This window comes from Hypanus sabinus, chromosome 19, assembly GCF_030144855.1.
Source record: "Hypanus sabinus isolate sHypSab1 chromosome 19, sHypSab1.hap1, whole genome shotgun sequence".
Taxonomy (NCBI): Eukaryota; Metazoa; Chordata; class Chondrichthyes; order Myliobatiformes; family Dasyatidae; genus Hypanus; species Hypanus sabinus.
In genome coordinates this window covers 52,375,023-52,391,650 of record NC_082724.1, presented here as the reverse complement: position 1 = coordinate 52,391,650, position 16,628 = coordinate 52,375,023, and the positions used below count along the sequence as shown (strand labels likewise).

Below are 16,628 nucleotides of genomic sequence, written 5' to 3'. Positions count from 1 at the left end.
ACCATTCTTCTCCTCTTCCTTCTCCAGACCACCAAACCATCCTCCTCCCCAGACACTCAAACCATCCTCTTCCTTCTCCAGACCCTCAAAATACACTGTGCTCTTCATCCAGATCCCCAAACTTCAACCTCCACCTCCTCCTCCAGATTCTCAAACTTCCTCCTCCTCCTCTAGACCCTCAACCTTCATCCTCCCCTCCCCCTTATCTTCCAAACCCCCAAACCTCATCCTCCTCCTCCTTCTCCTCCTCCTGGATCTCAATCAGTCCTCTATCCTCCATTCTCCTGGTGCTCAGAGCCATTGGATGCAGGTCCCTCTTGATTCCTCACACTTAACCAGGTAAATAGTGTTTGGGAGCCCAGTGTCCTGGAATGGTCATCGTTTGCAGGGCCCCAGCTATCTTCTGCAGGGTGGGTACAGGATACTTCCATGTACCTGTTCGCCCCTATTCTACACACACACCTTCCAATTTAACAATTTACTCTCCCCTCCCACCGTCAGTGCAGTCAAGCAGAGGTGGGATTGGTGAGTAGATTAATTTGCTTGTTCACTCACTGAGCCAGTGACACTGACTGGCAGCCGCTCTTCCCACTGACTCTCCCTCCAAAGCTGCCCCTGTAATCCTCTCCCTTACACTTAGAACATAAAACGGGATCACTGCATGGGAACAGGCCCTTCAGTCTACAATGTTGAGCTGATCCAATTAAATTAGTAATCAAACGGGCATCCTAACTAATCACCTCTGCCAACACAATGTCCATATCCTTACGTTTTCCTCATTTTCATTTGCCTATCTGAAAGTTTCTAATGTGTATGCCTCTGCCACCACTCCAGGCAGTGCATTCCAGCCACCCACCACTCTCTGTGTAAAAAAAAAACTTGCCCCTCACATCTCCTTTGAAATTACCCCTCTCACCGTAAGTAACTTCTTGTTCATTTCTGACTCATGAACAGTTCAAATTACAATCTGTTCTCAAGAATGAAATGCTGTGGTAACCCGGGGACTTCTTGTATTCCCTTCACTCTCCTCTTCTTTGGAGATGCTGCATCCTCATTCCTCCGACTCTTGCCTCCAGGACAATGCCCCCATTCTCCTTATTCCTACTCCCAGTGGACAATGCCTTATGCTCTTTATCCTGCTCCATGTTAGAGACTGTAAGGTCAGAAGATGTAGGAGCAGATTAGGCCATATGGCCTATCATTAGGCCATATGCCATCATGGCCGATTTGTTATCCCTCTCAAACCCATTCTCCTGCTTTCTCCTTGCAACCTTTGACACTCTTACTAATCAAGCCCCTATTAATCTCTGCTTTAAATTCACCCAGTTACTTCGCCTACACATTGGCATCTGTGGCAATGAATTCCATAGATATCCCACTGTCTAGTTAAAGAAAGTCCTCCTTTTCTCTGTTCTAAAGGTACATCCTTGTGATCTAAAGCTATACCCTTTGGTCCTAGACTCCCCCACTATAGGAAACATTATCTCCACGTTCATTCTATCTAGGCCTTTCAATATTCGGTGGGTGTCAATGAGATAACCCCTCAATCTTCTAAACTACAGTGGGTACAGGCCCAAAGCCATCAAATGCTCCTCATATGTTAACCATTTCATTCCCAGAATCATTCTTCTGAACCTCCTCTGATTCCTATCCAATGCCAGCAGGTCCATCTTTAGTTAATGGGTCCAAACATGCTCACATTACTCCAAGTGCAGTTTGACCAATGTCTTATAAAGCTTCAGCATTCCATCCTTGCTTTTATTTTCTAGTCCTTTTGAAATGAATCCTGACATTGCATTTTCTTTCCTTACCACCTACTCAACCTGTGAGATAACCTTTAGGGAATCCAGCAAAAGGACTCTCAAGTCCCTTTGTACCTCTGATTTCTGAATTTTTTTCCTGTTTAGAAAACAATCTATGCTTTTATTCCTTCCACCAAAGTGCATGACCATACACTTCCCTGTAGATCAAAGAGACTTTTATCTGCAGCAGGTGAGCCTCCTGTTACTCTCAACACCGAAGAGTAGACAGGACCATTCCCAACCCTGGCTCTTGCTTCATGCTGTGACTCTTCATATCCATCCCAATCTTGTGCTGAGCTCTGGGTTGCAATGAAAACCAGTATGGGTCACATTAAATGCACCAGCACCCACCGGTCGTTCTCGTCATATGCAATTGTATGTAAAACGCCTCCTCCAAGGATTTTCTCCCCCAGACGAAGCCAGGCTCTGGAGGGAGAGAGGTTTTAGTTTTTAAATCCGCCAAGTTGTTTTTCAGTTTTAAATTACCTGACTGGTGCAGTATAAAAGCAGGAATAAAGCACTTATGGCATCTAATCAGTGACAGCTCATTCATGCTGGATCTCTAATAGCCCAACAATGCTTTAAAGGCTTCGGTACTTGAAGTTGCAAATACTGTGACCTTTAGTTCCTTTCCCTAAAGAACTAATACATTGTTAAAAGAAAACATAGCTTAAGTAAGGAAGGATTCATTCACTACGCAAAGCATTGATTTCAATGTCATTGTGATCACCAAAATATGTTCAATAGAAGGCCCTCAGTGATGCTAATCTTGTTTCAATCAGTGAACAATTCTAAAAAATGAATAGAAATTAACTTCAGCATTTCTACCAATAGTTAAACACTTTCTGTCAATAGATTAAATGTGTTTGAGGGTTTGGGGTCCACAATGAACTCAAATTGACATGGTGTTTGGAGGTTTTGGGATTTTCTTGAATTTACTAGTGAATTTACAACAGGGTGGAAATTAGCAAGGGTCTCTAAATGGCAGATTTTAGAGTGGAGAACTCACTAGGATACACAATTCTTAATGATTTAGCAATCAAACTGTATCGATCTATGACACAAGAAATTCTGTAGGTGCTGGAGGTCCAGGGCAACAGACTAAAAATAATTGAGGAATTCAGCAGGTCGGAAAGGAGTATACAGTCAGCGTTTCTGGTTGAGACCCTTCAGCAGGACTGGAAAGGAAGGGGAAAGAAGTCAAAATAAGGAAGTTGGGGCAGGGCAAAGAGTACAAGCTGACAGGTGATTGGTGAAACCGGATGAAGTGGAAGGTGATTGGATGAGGGGCAGGGGAACTAAGTGAGAAGCTGGAAGGTGATAGGTTGAAGTGGTAAAGTGCTGAATTCTGGCATCTTCCCTCTTCCTTTACAGTCCTGATGAAGGGTCCCTGAAACATTGACTGGTCCTCTCCATAGATGCTGCCTGACCTGCTGAGATCCTCCAACATTTTGTGTGTTGTATAGATGTATCATTATCATTGTCATTATGGTGCAGATTTTTCACCATTTATTTATTTCTAGAGTGATTTGCATTATCATTATACCTAATCAATCAGGCTCTGTTGACAAAAAATGAAATCAAATCCTGAGAGAGAGGTGACTGGGATTGGAAGATGTAGAATCCTTGTGGGTAGAGTTAAGAAGCCACAAGGGTGAAAAGGCCTTGATGGGAATTACATTCAGACCTCTCAACGGTTTCCAGGATGTGGCATTGAAATTAAAATGGGAGATAGAAAAGACATGTTAAAAGGTTAATGTTACAATATTCATGGGAGGATTTCAATATGCAGGGTGGATTGGGAAAATCAAGTTGGTGTTGGATTCCAAGAGAGGGAATTTATAGAGTGCCAAAGGGGCTAGTTTTTGGAGCAATTCTGGATTGGATTTTGTGTAATGAAGCAAATTTGATTAGGGAGCTTAAGGTAAAGGATCCTTTGGGAGGCAGTAATCATAGTATGATGGAATTCACACTGCAGTTTGAGAGGGAGAAGATAAAGTCAGATATATCATTATTCCAGTGGAGTGATGGGTATTATAGAGGCATGGGAGAGGAGCTGGCCACAGTTGTTTGGAAGAAGCACTATCAGGGATGACGGCAGAGCAGCATTGGTTGGAGCTTCTGGGAGCAATTCTGAAAGTTCAGGAAAAATTCATCCCAAAGATGAAGAAGTATTCTAAAGGAAGGATGATGCAACTGTGGCTGATGAGGGAAGTCAAAGACAGCATAAAAGCAAAAGAGAGGGTATATAATATAGTAAAAAATAGTGGGAAATTAGAGGATTGGGAGTTTTTAAGAACCAACAGATGGCACCTAAAAAGCCATAAGGAGTGAAAAAATGAAATATGAAGGTAAACTTGAAGATATTATAGGACAGATATTAGCATGGATCAAAAATTGGCTGACTAGCAGGAGGCAAAGCAGTGAAATAAAGGGAGCCTTTTCTGGCAGCCTGCCAGTGACTAGTGGTATTCTGTAGGGGTCCATGTGGGGACTGCTTTTATCATGTTATATGTCAGTGATTTGGATGGCAGAATTGATGGCTTTGTGACCAAGTTGGTGCACAATATGAATATAGGTGCAGGGGCAGGTGGTGTTGAGGAAGCAGGGAGTTTGCAGGAGGACTTAGACAGATTGGGAGAATGGGCAAAGAATTGTCAGATAGAATATGGTGTTTGGAAGTGTATGGTCATACACTTTGGTAGAAGGAATAAAGGTATAGAATGTTTTCTAAACGTGGAGAAAATTCAAAAATCAAAGGTGCAAAGTGACTTCAAAGTTTCAATTTAATGTCGGAGAAATGTATATAATATACATCCTGAAATGTTTTTTTCTTGGGAGTTCTTATGCAGGATTCCCTAAAGGTTAATTTGCAGCTTGAGTTGCTGGTAAGGAAAGCAAATGCAATGTCAGCATTCATTTCAAGAGGACTAGCATATAAAGCAAGGATGTCAAGCATCAGGCTTTACAAGGAGACCACACCTGGAGTATTGTGAGCAGTTTTAGCCCCCTAATCTAAGAAAAGATGTGCTGATGTTGCAGAAGGTCTGGAGAAGCTTTACAACAATGATCCTAGGAATGAAAGGGTTAACATATGAGGAATGTTTCATGGCTCTGGGCCTGTACTTGCTGAAATTTAGAATAATAGGGGGTTGGTCCTCATTGAATCCTATGGAATATTGAAAAGCCTATATAGAGTGGAGAGGATGCTTTCTATTGTGGAGGAGTCCAAGACCAGAGGACACAGCCTCAGAATAGATGGATGTCCATTTAGAACAGCGATGAAGAGGAATATATTTAGCCAGAGGGTGGTGAATTTGTGGATTTTTTTGTCACAGATGGCTGTTGAGGCCAAGTCATTGAGTATATTTAAATTAGGGGTTTATAGGTTCCTGATTAGTCAGGGTGTCAAAAGTTATGGGGAGAAGGCAGGAGAATGGGATTGAGAGGAATAATAAATCAGCCATGATTGAATGGTAGAGAAGATCTGATGGGCTGAGTGACCTAATTCTGCTCCCATGTCTTATGGTATCCAGCTATTTGAAAATCTTGATGGTCTTGGATCTGGCTCACTCATTAATGTGGAACTTGGTCAGGGGTTCTGAGTGCAAGCAAGGTGTGTCACTGGAGCCAGGTTACCAAATATGGATAAAGTGTGGGGTCTGGGTAGGGGTTGGGGTCAGTAACATGGTTGGGTTTACCAGGAGTGTTTGAATATTTCCTGGTCCCTTTAAACGCACTGGGTTCACTGGAAAAATTATTGTATTGTCTAACCTGTAAAAGAGAATGAAATGAAAAAATATTTAGATATCAGTAGGAGTAGAATCCAATAGTCTGGGGAACCTGCTGTTGTAGTAGTACCAAAGTCCCAGGGGTGCCAGATTATTGGAGTTATTGGATAGCAAGGCTTAAACATTGTGCCAATTCAAACCGGGGCGGATAGGTTTTTGGACATTTAGGTTAGGAAGATAGTGCTGGAAAATTGAATGAAGGCAGAAAACTAGCTGTGATCTTGCTGAATGGCAGAGTGGACCTGAAGAGCCAGTTGGTCATCTCCTCCTATTAACCTTGTTCTACTATTTTATATTTATCCAAACAATTAGCTAGCAGAAACACAATGTGATAAGTTGACTCCTTCACTGACAGAAACGTCAATCCTCATTGGGCATACTCAATTTGAAAATATTTGGTGTATCTGGGACCAGATGATCATATCTTTTTGATGAGGCTCAGAGCCAGAATATCCGATAAAGATAGATTTCATAAGTAAAAAGGTAGTTTACAGACCACTTTAAATAACTCTACACTGGAGATGATAGGAATGATTTTATAGTGTGAAATTAATTTTTTATAGTGTGGGCTCTGCTGCAATTGTATTAATTGATTGGAAAGTAAAGTTATAATGGACCATGTGGACTTCTTTCCATCACAAAGATCCAGTCAATAATGTGGTAATCCACAGGGCACGGTGCTTGTGTTATCAAGCAGTGTTGATGCAATATGAGATGAATGAATTTCTGACTCACTTAACTCACACAAAGATGAGTCATAGCTACTGTTTTGTCAGCTCACATCCACATACAGACACCAATGAGTTTAGAGTTTCTGGATAGTTCAATTGCAGAGGGGGAGTATTCCCTTCTCATCAGATGGAGAACGCCAAAACTTTACAAAGTAACCAAGCCCTTGATTTCTGAACAGAGATATGCCACATTTTCAGCAGCAGGATCAGGTTAATTATCACTGAGATGTTGTGAACTTCAAATAGAAGATCTGCAGATGCTGGAAATCCAAGCCACACACACAAAATGCTGGAGAAACTCAGCTGGCCAGGCAGCATCCATGGAAAAGAGTAAACAGTCAACATTTCGGGCCAAAGCCCTTCGTTGGGACCTTTGTGGTGAACTTCGTTGTTTTTTGACAGCAATACAGTAAAGCGATTGCGCTAACCACTATGTTTCCATGGCACTATGCGCAGTGGAACTGGCTGAGTCAACAGCCTTCTGCATGTCTTTTGGTCCTCCAGATGGGATGCAACCAGTCAGAGCGCTCCTCAGTATACGGGTACCTGCCGAACTTGCTGGAGTCTTTGGTGGTATACTAAATCTCCTGAGTTTTGGTAATATGTCCAGTTGCATTAGAATTTTGTCTTACCTCAATTGCAAATCATTTATTGGAGTTACTGGTTTCAGATGGCTATAATGTGATTGGGTGTTTGGGGGCCAGTACATGCATCCTTTAAATAGCAGTGCGGGTGCCTTGCCTAGTGCAAGTAAATCATTCACAGGGAGGAGGCTAGGCAGAGAGTCTCACAAATATTCAACAAGAACGCTGGTAGGTGTTAAATAAAGAGCAGGGACTGACAGAGTGGTAGAAGAGCCTGACATACCAAAAATTCAGCAATGCAAGGTCTCCTGGACTGAGAGAGAGGTGGGACCAACTGCTGGACTTTGATGAGTGGGTTGTATCATGCCCAGGGAGGTGATGCTAGCATTGCAGGTTGCCCCTCATCCCAGACTGCAAAGCAGTACCAGGTGGAGACCAAAGGACTGGCCAGAGAAGACCAGGCAACAGAAGTGTTTTGAGACACGGAAGACCGCAAATGCTGGAGGATAAACACATGAGATTTTGCAGATGAAAGTCCCTTTCTCACATCTCCGATTTCAGCCATGTGCATCCAAACAGCACATGGGCCACATTTGGTAACCGTCACTCAATCAGGACAAAGTGGCACACAGTATCAGTGCTAGGCTCTACCCAGATGGGTCAAAGCCATCTTGGAATCTGTGGTGAACTACATATACCTGTCTGGACACGCCCCCTGCTGACTGCTCCTGTGGCTCCTCCCACGGACGCTTGGAGACACAGCCCCGGCCTCAGTCTCCAGGATGTAGTGTGGTGGTCAATTGCTGCTTGTTCTTTCTTCCAGTAAAAATAAAAGCCAATATCTTGCCTCACGTCTCAGAGAGTTATTGATGGTACATCAATTTTATTGGCTGGAAGTTTTAAAACATGGAAAGTATTTTACGTCCGGAAAAATTAGACTTGGACCCCCAAAACTCAGAAGCAGCTCTTGCCTTTGAACTCTGGCTTGCATGCTTAAAATCATACTTGGAGGAGGTTCGTGCAACTGAGCCCGCTGTTATGCACAGAATTCTCCTCTCGAGGGTCACCCCGAAAGTTTACTCACTTATCAGGGACCTGCCAACCTACGAAGGGGCACTGGACACCCTCAAAAGACAGTACCTGCGGCCGGTGATCACCATCTATGCAAGACATCGCTTAGCGACGTGGCGACAGCGGGCTGGAGAGTTCAGCACCGAGATTCTCGGAGCCCTACAGACACTCGTGCGAACTTGTGACTGCAAAGCTCTCACGGCAGAACAACATGTGGAGCTGCTAGTACGAGACGCCTTCGTTATGGGGATCAGGTCAGTGTATGTGCGCCAGCGGCTGCTGGAAAATGCCGATCTTACCTTACGCTCGGCGATCGAGACGGCCGATTCGCTGGAGGCTGCTCTGCACAACGCTGACGCTGTCCAGCTGCGCGATCCCCTGCCGGTCCCATGGACACATCAGACCCTGCCACCCGCGAGCGAATCGACCTCGGCCGTTGCCAGTCGCGAGTCCACGAACTACCCGAACCTGACCACAGCTGCTGCCAGTCACAAGTCCGCGCAGTGTTACTTCTGCAGATTCAAAAAGCACCCCTGAAAACGCTGCCCAGCCTGAGAAGCGACCTGCTCCAGCTGCGGGAAGAAGGGCCATTTCGCCAAGATCTGTAAGTCTAAACCACGAGCGGGGTCGGGCAGCGCTGCATGTGAGGCATGGGGGCCGCCATCTTGCCTGCCCGGATGGGGGCGGCCAACTTTGTTGGTGCCAACATGCCCCGCCCCCTACCCACTGGTGCTTACCGGGCACCATGACGGCAGTTCAGCTCTAGCCTCCGTAACCCTCGATGATGGACATCCTGGTGGAGGGGCACAGGACTAGCTGCCTCTTTGACACGGGCAGCACTGAGAGTTTTATTGACCCTGACACAGTGCAATGCTGTGGACTCGTGACACGGCCGGTAAGCCAGAGGGTCACCTTGGCTTCTGGGTCGTATTCCACAGACATCTGGGTGGGTTGTGTAGCGACATTGGTGGTGCAGGGCACAGAATATTGGAACTTTGTGCTACTGGTCATGCCTCAACTGTGTGCACCTGTGCTATTGGGGCCGGACTTCCAGAGCCATCTCGAAAGTGTGACTATGGCATATGACGGGCCCCTCCCACCACTCACTGTCAGGAATCCTCAGTTTGGTGGGACTTCGTCATATACCCCACTACTGACCACTCACACACACCGAACCACACGTCCCACCCAGCACCATGCCGACAGCTGCGCTACCGACACCACTTGCAGCCTCTCCACTCTCAAGGTCCCTCCCCCATCGCTGCTCGCCAACCTGACCCCTGACTGTAAACCTGTGGCAACTAAAAGCAGGAGGTACAGCGCGGGGGACAGGGCCTTCATTCAGTCAGAGGTGCAGCGGCTGCTCAGGGAGGGGATCATTGAGCCAAGCACAAGCCCTTGGAGGGCCCAGGTGGTTGTTGTTTGGACCGGGCAGAAAAATTGGATGGTCGTGGACTATAGCCGGACCATCAATAGGTTCACGCAGCTTGACGCGTACCCCCTACCCCGCATCGCGGATATGGTCAATCAGATAGCTCAGTACAAGGTGTACTCGACAATAGATCTGAAATCTGCTTATCAACAGCTCCCCATCCACCCAGAGGACTGCCCCTACACCGCCTTCGAGGCGGGCAGCAGGTTCTATCACTTCCTGCACGTCCCCTTCAGTGTCACAAATGGTGTCTCTGTCTTCCAGAGGAAAATGGACCAGATGGTGGACCAGATGGTGGACCAGTGCCAACTGAAGGCCACATTTCCCTATCTGGATAACATCACCATCTGTGGTCATGACTGGTCGGATCACAATGCCAACCTCCAACGATTTTTCCAGGTGGCCAAAGCCCTGAACCTTACTTATAACAGGGACAAGTGTGTGTTCCGAACCACCCGACTCGCTGTCCATGGGTATGTCGTGGAGAACGGGATCATTGGCCCTGATCCTGATCGTATGCGCCCCCTGTTAGAACTCCCTCTTCCCACCACCCTCAGAGCCCTCAGACGGTGCCTGAGCTTCTTTTCCTATTACACCCAATGGGCCCCCCATTACGCAGACAAGGCCTGCCCCCTGGTCAAGTCTACCACTTTTCCCCTCTCTGCTGAGGCCCATGCGGCCTTCAGCTGCATTAAAGGGGACATTGCCAAAGCAACGATGCATGCGGTGGACGAGACCATTCCCTTCCAAGTAGAGAGTGATGCCTCTGACTTCATGCTGGCTGCTACCCTCAATCAGGCAGGAAAGCCAATAGCATTCTTTTCTCGTACCTTTCAGGGCCCTGAAATTCGGCACTCTGCGGTTGAGAAAGAAGCCCAGGCCATAGTGGAAGCTATTAGGCACTGGAGGCACTATCTCGCCAGCAAAAGGTTCACATTGCTGACCGACCAGCGCTCAGTTGCGTTCATGTTCAGCAACCAATAGCGGGGCAAAATCAAAAATGATAAAATTTTGCGGTGGAGAATAGAACTCTCCACCAACAACTATGATATCCTGTACCGGCCTGGCAGACTCAGTGAGCCCCCTGATGCCCTATCCCGGGGAATGTGTGCTAGCACACAGCTCGACCAGCTGTACGCCCTTCATGCACAACTTTGCCATCCGGGGGTCACCCGATTTTACCATTTCGTGAAAGCCCGGAACCTGCCGTACTCCCTTGAGGACATCAGGACGATGACCTGGGACTGCCAAGTCTGCGCTGAGTGCAAACTGCACTTCTACCGTCCTGAAAAGGCGCAACTTATCAAGGCCACCCGCCACGTTGAGCAACTGAGTGTTGACTTTAAGGGCCCCCTTCCCTCCATTGACCACAATGTCTACTTTCTGAACATTATCAACGAGTACTCGCGGTTCCCCTTTGCCACCCCCTGCCCCGACACCACTGCCACGTCCGTCATAAAAGCCCTGCACCAGCTCTTCACTCTGTTCGGATGTCTCTGCTATATCCACAGTGATAGAGGGTCCTCCTTTATGAGTGATGAGCTGCGCCGGTACCTGCTGGCTAAGGGCATTGATACTAGTAGGACCACGAGCTATAATCCCTGGGGAAATGGACAGGTGGAGAGGGAGAATGCCACAGTGTGGAAGGCCACACTTTTAGCCCTTAAGTCAAAAGGGTTGCCGGTCTCTCGATGGCAGGAGGTCCTCCCCGAGACACTCCGCTCTATCCGCTCCCTGTTATGTATGTCCACCAATGCCACCCCTCATGAGCGCCTCTTTTCTTTTCCCAGGAAGTCTGCCACTGGGACCACCCTACCGGCTTGGCTGACATCCCCAGGGCCAGTGCTGCTCCGGAGACATGTGAGGAGCAATAAATACTCCCCGCTGGTCGAGAGGGTTCGCTTTCTACATGCGAACCCCCAGTATGCCTATGTGGTCTTACCTGATGGGTGGGAGGACACGGTCTCCGTCCGCGACCTGGCGCCTGCAGGAGCAGCAGACCACTACCCCGAACACTCCACGGTAACTACGAGCCCTGTACCCGAGGTGACACCGCGCACACCGGGCCCTACACAGACTCCTCACGAGACTACAATACCGGGTGTCTCGCACACGCATGAGGGATCACTGACGCCTAGTGGGCTGACACCTCCAGTTAGGCCGGAACCAGCACAACCACCGTCTCCGGTGCAATCACCACCGGCACCTGTGCAATCACAGCCGGTGCTACATCGGTCGCAGCGACAGATTCGACCACCTGATAGACTTAACCTGTAAATATACTTGTAAGAAACTTCGCCCCATGGGGACTCTCTCTTAAAACAAAGTGGGGGTGAATGTGGTGAACTACATATACCTGTCTGGACACGCCCCCCCCCTGCTGACTGCTCCTGTGGCTCCTCCCACGGACGCTTGGAGACACAGCCCCGGCCTCAGTCTCCAGGATGTAGTATGATGGTCAATTGCTGCTTGTTCTTTCTTCCAGCCAATAAAAGCCAATAATTCACCTCACGTCTCAGAGAGTTATTGATGGTGCATCAGAATCATTCCAAACCTTTACACAAGGCACTGAGGTGAACATGAGCCGTTCCACTTGAGTGCAAGGCAGGGCTGTATGTTCTTGGTGTCAAGGAACAGAGTAGCTGCACAGGTATGGTCTCCCTTTAAAGCAGCGTAAATCACCAGCAATTTCCCCCTAATTATGAGAGATTGATATTCATGTGTTGGAGACAGGGAATAATTCATATGTGCTTCACATTTACCCTCCTTTTCTTCCAGATCCTTTGACAAACCATTTAGGAAATTTTATGCATAAGGATAAGTGCCAAGCTTTTTGCCATATTTGTGTCATACACCCACCTGAACCATAATGAGATTCTATTAAACAAGTTGTAGAGCATGGACATGACATTTGTAATGTGAAGCTCCAAGTACAGTACTGGATATAAATTTGAGGAGAGAATATAGAACATAGAACATTTCAGCACAGTAGGCCCTTTGGCTCATGGTGCTGTGCTGATGTTTTAATCTAACCCTTCCCTCCTAAATAAGCCTCCATTTCTGAATCATCCATGAACTATCTAAGAGTTTCTTAAGTGCCCCTAATATATCTGCCTCTACCAGTAGAGCATTTCATTCACCTCTGTGCAAAAAAAACCCGTGACACCCCCCCCCCCCACAATACTTTCCTCCAATCATATTAAAATTATGCCCCCTTGGTATTAGCCATTTCCGCCCTGGGTAAGAGTCTGTGGTTATCCATTCAATGTATGCCTCTATCATTTTATACACCTCTATCAAGTCAACTCTCATCCTTCTTCGCTCGAGAGAGAAAAGCTCTGGCTCTCTCAACCTACCCTCATTAGACATGTTCTCTCATCAGTCTCCTCTGCACCCTCTCTAAAAGTTCCACATCCTTCCTATAATGAGGTGCTAATGAGCATGTTCTAATGCTGTAATGAGTGCTTTCAATTCCCAAAGAAACTCCAGTCAGAACTATTTGTGAAGCAAGGTTTGTTTAATCATGAACAGGGTCTCTGGTACAAATCAAAACACAAAGGCACCTCACATTTTCCTTTTATTTCACTGCTCTCTCCCTGCACTAAAAGTTACATCTGGCTTTAGCCACTTTATTCACCCTTTTTCCAAATACCTTTCTTATAATTGAAGTTCTCATGATTGGTCCAGCCCACTGCACGCTTACTCCAGGAAACTCCTCAGAATGTTCACCACATTAGGCCCCTAGTTTTAGCATACGACAGGAGCTTGGCTGTGCATCAGTCTGGTGTTTCAATTGACCCTATCTTATTGTAGCTGAACACTTCTGGAAATGATGTACCATGAGATCGACATTTGCTGCCAGATTTCAGGTTCATACTTAGCTTGTTCTGATAGTAAGGTTTTGTACCCACTTTTCACTTGTAGATTTGCCAAAAGAGTTTCCCCTAACAGTCTGGAGACCAAATTATCATTATGTGTTTTTTCACTCACAGCCCTCTTCAGACCGCAGCACAGCAGTGGAAACTGCGGACAGTTTCAAACTCATGGGAGTGCACATCTCAGACAACTTCTCATGGTCTCAGAACACATCCTCTGCAGTCAGAAAAGCTTACCAAAGCCTCTACTTGCTGGGGAGGCTGTAGAGAGCCAGTCTATGCACACCAATACTCACGACCTTCTACAGCTGTGCAGTGGAGAGCATCCTAACACGCTGCATCACTGCCTGGCACAGAAACTGCACTGTGGCAGACAGGAAGGTCCTACAATGGAGAGCCAAAACTGCCTGATGCATCATTGGCACTAGCTTATGTGCCATCAAAAGGTGCAGGAAAAAGACCAGCAATATCCTGAAGGATTCCATCCACCCTGCTCATGGACTGTTTGTCCCGCTCCTACCAATGAAAAGGTTATGCAGCATCCAATCAGGACCCACAGGACTCAAGAACAGTACCTCCCCTCAAGCCGTCAGGTTGATCAACACCTCAGTCCATTAACCCACCCTACCAGCAGTACATATACATCACCCAGCAACACTTTATATACATAAATCTGTCTATGTGTATAACAGTTAATTACACATTCTGTTTTATAGAATGGCTTTTATATTTATATTTATTGTGTTTTTTAAAAATTCTGTTCCTGTTCGTTTTTTAATGCTTAATGTGTTTTTAAGCTGCATCAGATCTGGAGTAACAATCATTTCATTCTCCTTTATACTTGCGTACCAAAACAATCTTGAATTTTCAGCCTCTCCTGGTTCTGGATGAGGAGTGATGACTCAGGACTTGGATGAATCATTTCCAATGTTGATCTCCCCATCAGATGGTTGCCCATTCCTTCCCTGTGCGAGTAAATGGTGATCAATCTCTAACTCCAGGTGGCTAGTTGGGGGAGGTGAGCACGAGCCTACAATGAGTTTCTGGGATCTGTAACAACTCAAAACAAAATTCCTGCAAGACCCCTGTCAAAACTTTCAGTCCTTTCCCAATCCAGGAGTGGCATTGTAATTTGTGAGGAATTCCCATCTTGCTAGCCGCTAGACATAATGTGGACCCAGAAAGTGATTAACTTCAGGTCACAACAACACCAAATTGATGAATGCATTCGAAATAAATACAGAGAAATCTGCATGACAAATATGATAAAGAAACTTCCTAGTAAAAGTTAAAAGTCATAGCATATTTTTATCAGCTAATTCTTGTTTCATGCTGCTACTAGAAGACAACCAGAAGTTGGTAAGGTGTAGACAGTGATGGACATCAATGATATCTAGAGCTTTAGTCACAGCCAGCCGATCTATATGACGCTGGCATTTCAGCTGGTTACAAAATTTCCTCCATCCAACAAATGGCAACTAATTATGTGGACCACTTCTTTCTGTGTTGGCCTCCTGAAGTGGGCTTTGACCTCTCTAAAGTGAGACTGTAACATTGCCTCCACCCTCAGTAGCTATTTAGTTCAAGCTAGTTGGGGGACAAATAATGGTCCTGCATTATCTCTGTCCTCAGAGAACTGCTGGTTGTAATAATGGCACACCAAATGAAACAAATGGTTGTAAGGGTCAGTTCTATCACTGCATTAAAGGGAATTTGAGAGGAATCAGAACTTATCACTGGCATGGCATCTTGCGAAATGGGTCAGGAAATAAGCTGGAAAGGGAAAGTTCCAGGGAACAGTCCTCACATCGCCTGGTCGAGATCTCCTCTGTCTATTGCTCCCCCTGCTGCAGCTGGAGAGAGATGCTCCTCTGACTGCTTGAGCTCTTGAGACTGACGGCAAAGGTGGAGGAATTGCTCTTCTTGCTGCAGGTCAGCTCCCCGCTGGGCTGCTCGACGCGGTTAGGCCGCCTGGGACAGCAGAGGAAGTGCTGGACCAGGTCGTGGAACAGCCGCCCGGTGAAGAACATGTAGATCCAGGGGTTGCAGCAGCTGTTGAGGCTCGCCAGCAGCATCGTGATGACGAAGGCTATGTCTAGGGGAAGATCAAAGCAAACAGCTGGATGACTCCTTTAACCAAGCATTCATCATTTCATCAGTCAGAATACTGAGTCCAGGATTAGGGACATCATGTTACAAGACATTGGGCAATATTACACTTGGAGCATTATGCGCATTTCTGGTTGCCTTGCTGTAGGAAGGATGTCATGAAACTGGAGAGGGTGCAGAGATTTACGGAGATGTTACTGGGACTGGAGGGCTTGGGTTCTGAGAAGAGACTTGTTAGACTGAGGCTTTTTTCCCCCTAGAGTGTAGGAGGCTGAGCTTATTGAAGTTCACAAATTCATGAGGAGCCCAGATAAGGTTAATAGCCATGGTAGGGAAGTCCAAAACTGGAGGGCATTGAGTTTAAAGTGAGAGGGGAACTAATTAAAAGGGACTTTGGAGGCAACTATTTCACACAAGAGTGTGTTAAGGAATGAGACCATAAAACATAGGAGCAGAATTAGGCCATTTGGCCCATTGAGTTTGCTCCACTATTCCATCATGGCAAATTTATTATCCTGTTCAAACCCATTCTTCTGCCTTCTCCTGGTAACCTCTGTTACCCTGACTAATCAAGAACCTATCAACCTCTGCTTTAAATATACCCAATGACTTGACCTCCACAGCCATCTGCAGCAATGAATTCCACAGATTCACCACACTCTGGCTAAAGAAATTCCCTCTCATCTCTGTTCTAAAGGAATGTTCTTCTATTCTGAGGCTGTGCCCTCTGGTCCTAGGCTCTCCCACTACAGGATACACCCTTCCCTCATCCACTCTATCTAGGCCTTTCTATATTCGATGGGTTTCAATAAGATCCCCCTCATTCTTCTAAACTCCAGAGAGTACAGGTTTAGAGCTAACAAATGCTCCTCATATGTTAACCCTTTCATTCCTGGGATCATTCTTGTGAACCTTCTCTGCACCTTTTCCAATGCCAGCAAATTCTTTCTTAGGTAAGGGGCCCAAATCTGCTCACAATACTCCAAGTGTGGTCTGACCAAAGCCTTATAAAGCCTCAGTGTAATGTGCTTGCTTTTGTATTCTAGTCCTTGCAAAATGAATGCTAACATTAATTATTTGCTGCTCTACCTGCTGGAGGGAGAGGTAGAAGTGAGTTCAATAATGACATTTAAAGAGTATTTGGACAGGTACATAGGTAGGAAGACTTTAGAGAGATCTGGGCCAAACTCAGGCAAATGGGATTAACTCATGAGCCAACTTGGTCAGCATGGA

General features: G+C 46.2%; 1 protein-coding gene across 1 annotated transcript in view; it reads right to left on the bottom strand.

Annotated features, from left to right (window-relative positions):
* Positions 1–15,118: 15,118 nt before the first annotated feature.
* The window catches only part of oxtra (oxytocin receptor a), a 46,269-nt gene continuing 44,759 nt past the window's right edge, over positions 15,119–16,628 (bottom strand). Inside the window, exon 3 of the mRNA XM_059944302.1 lies at positions 15,119–15,381. Coding sequence (XP_059800285.1) covers positions 15,119–15,381 — 263 coding nt within the window. The remainder of the gene's footprint in view (positions 15,382–16,628) is intronic.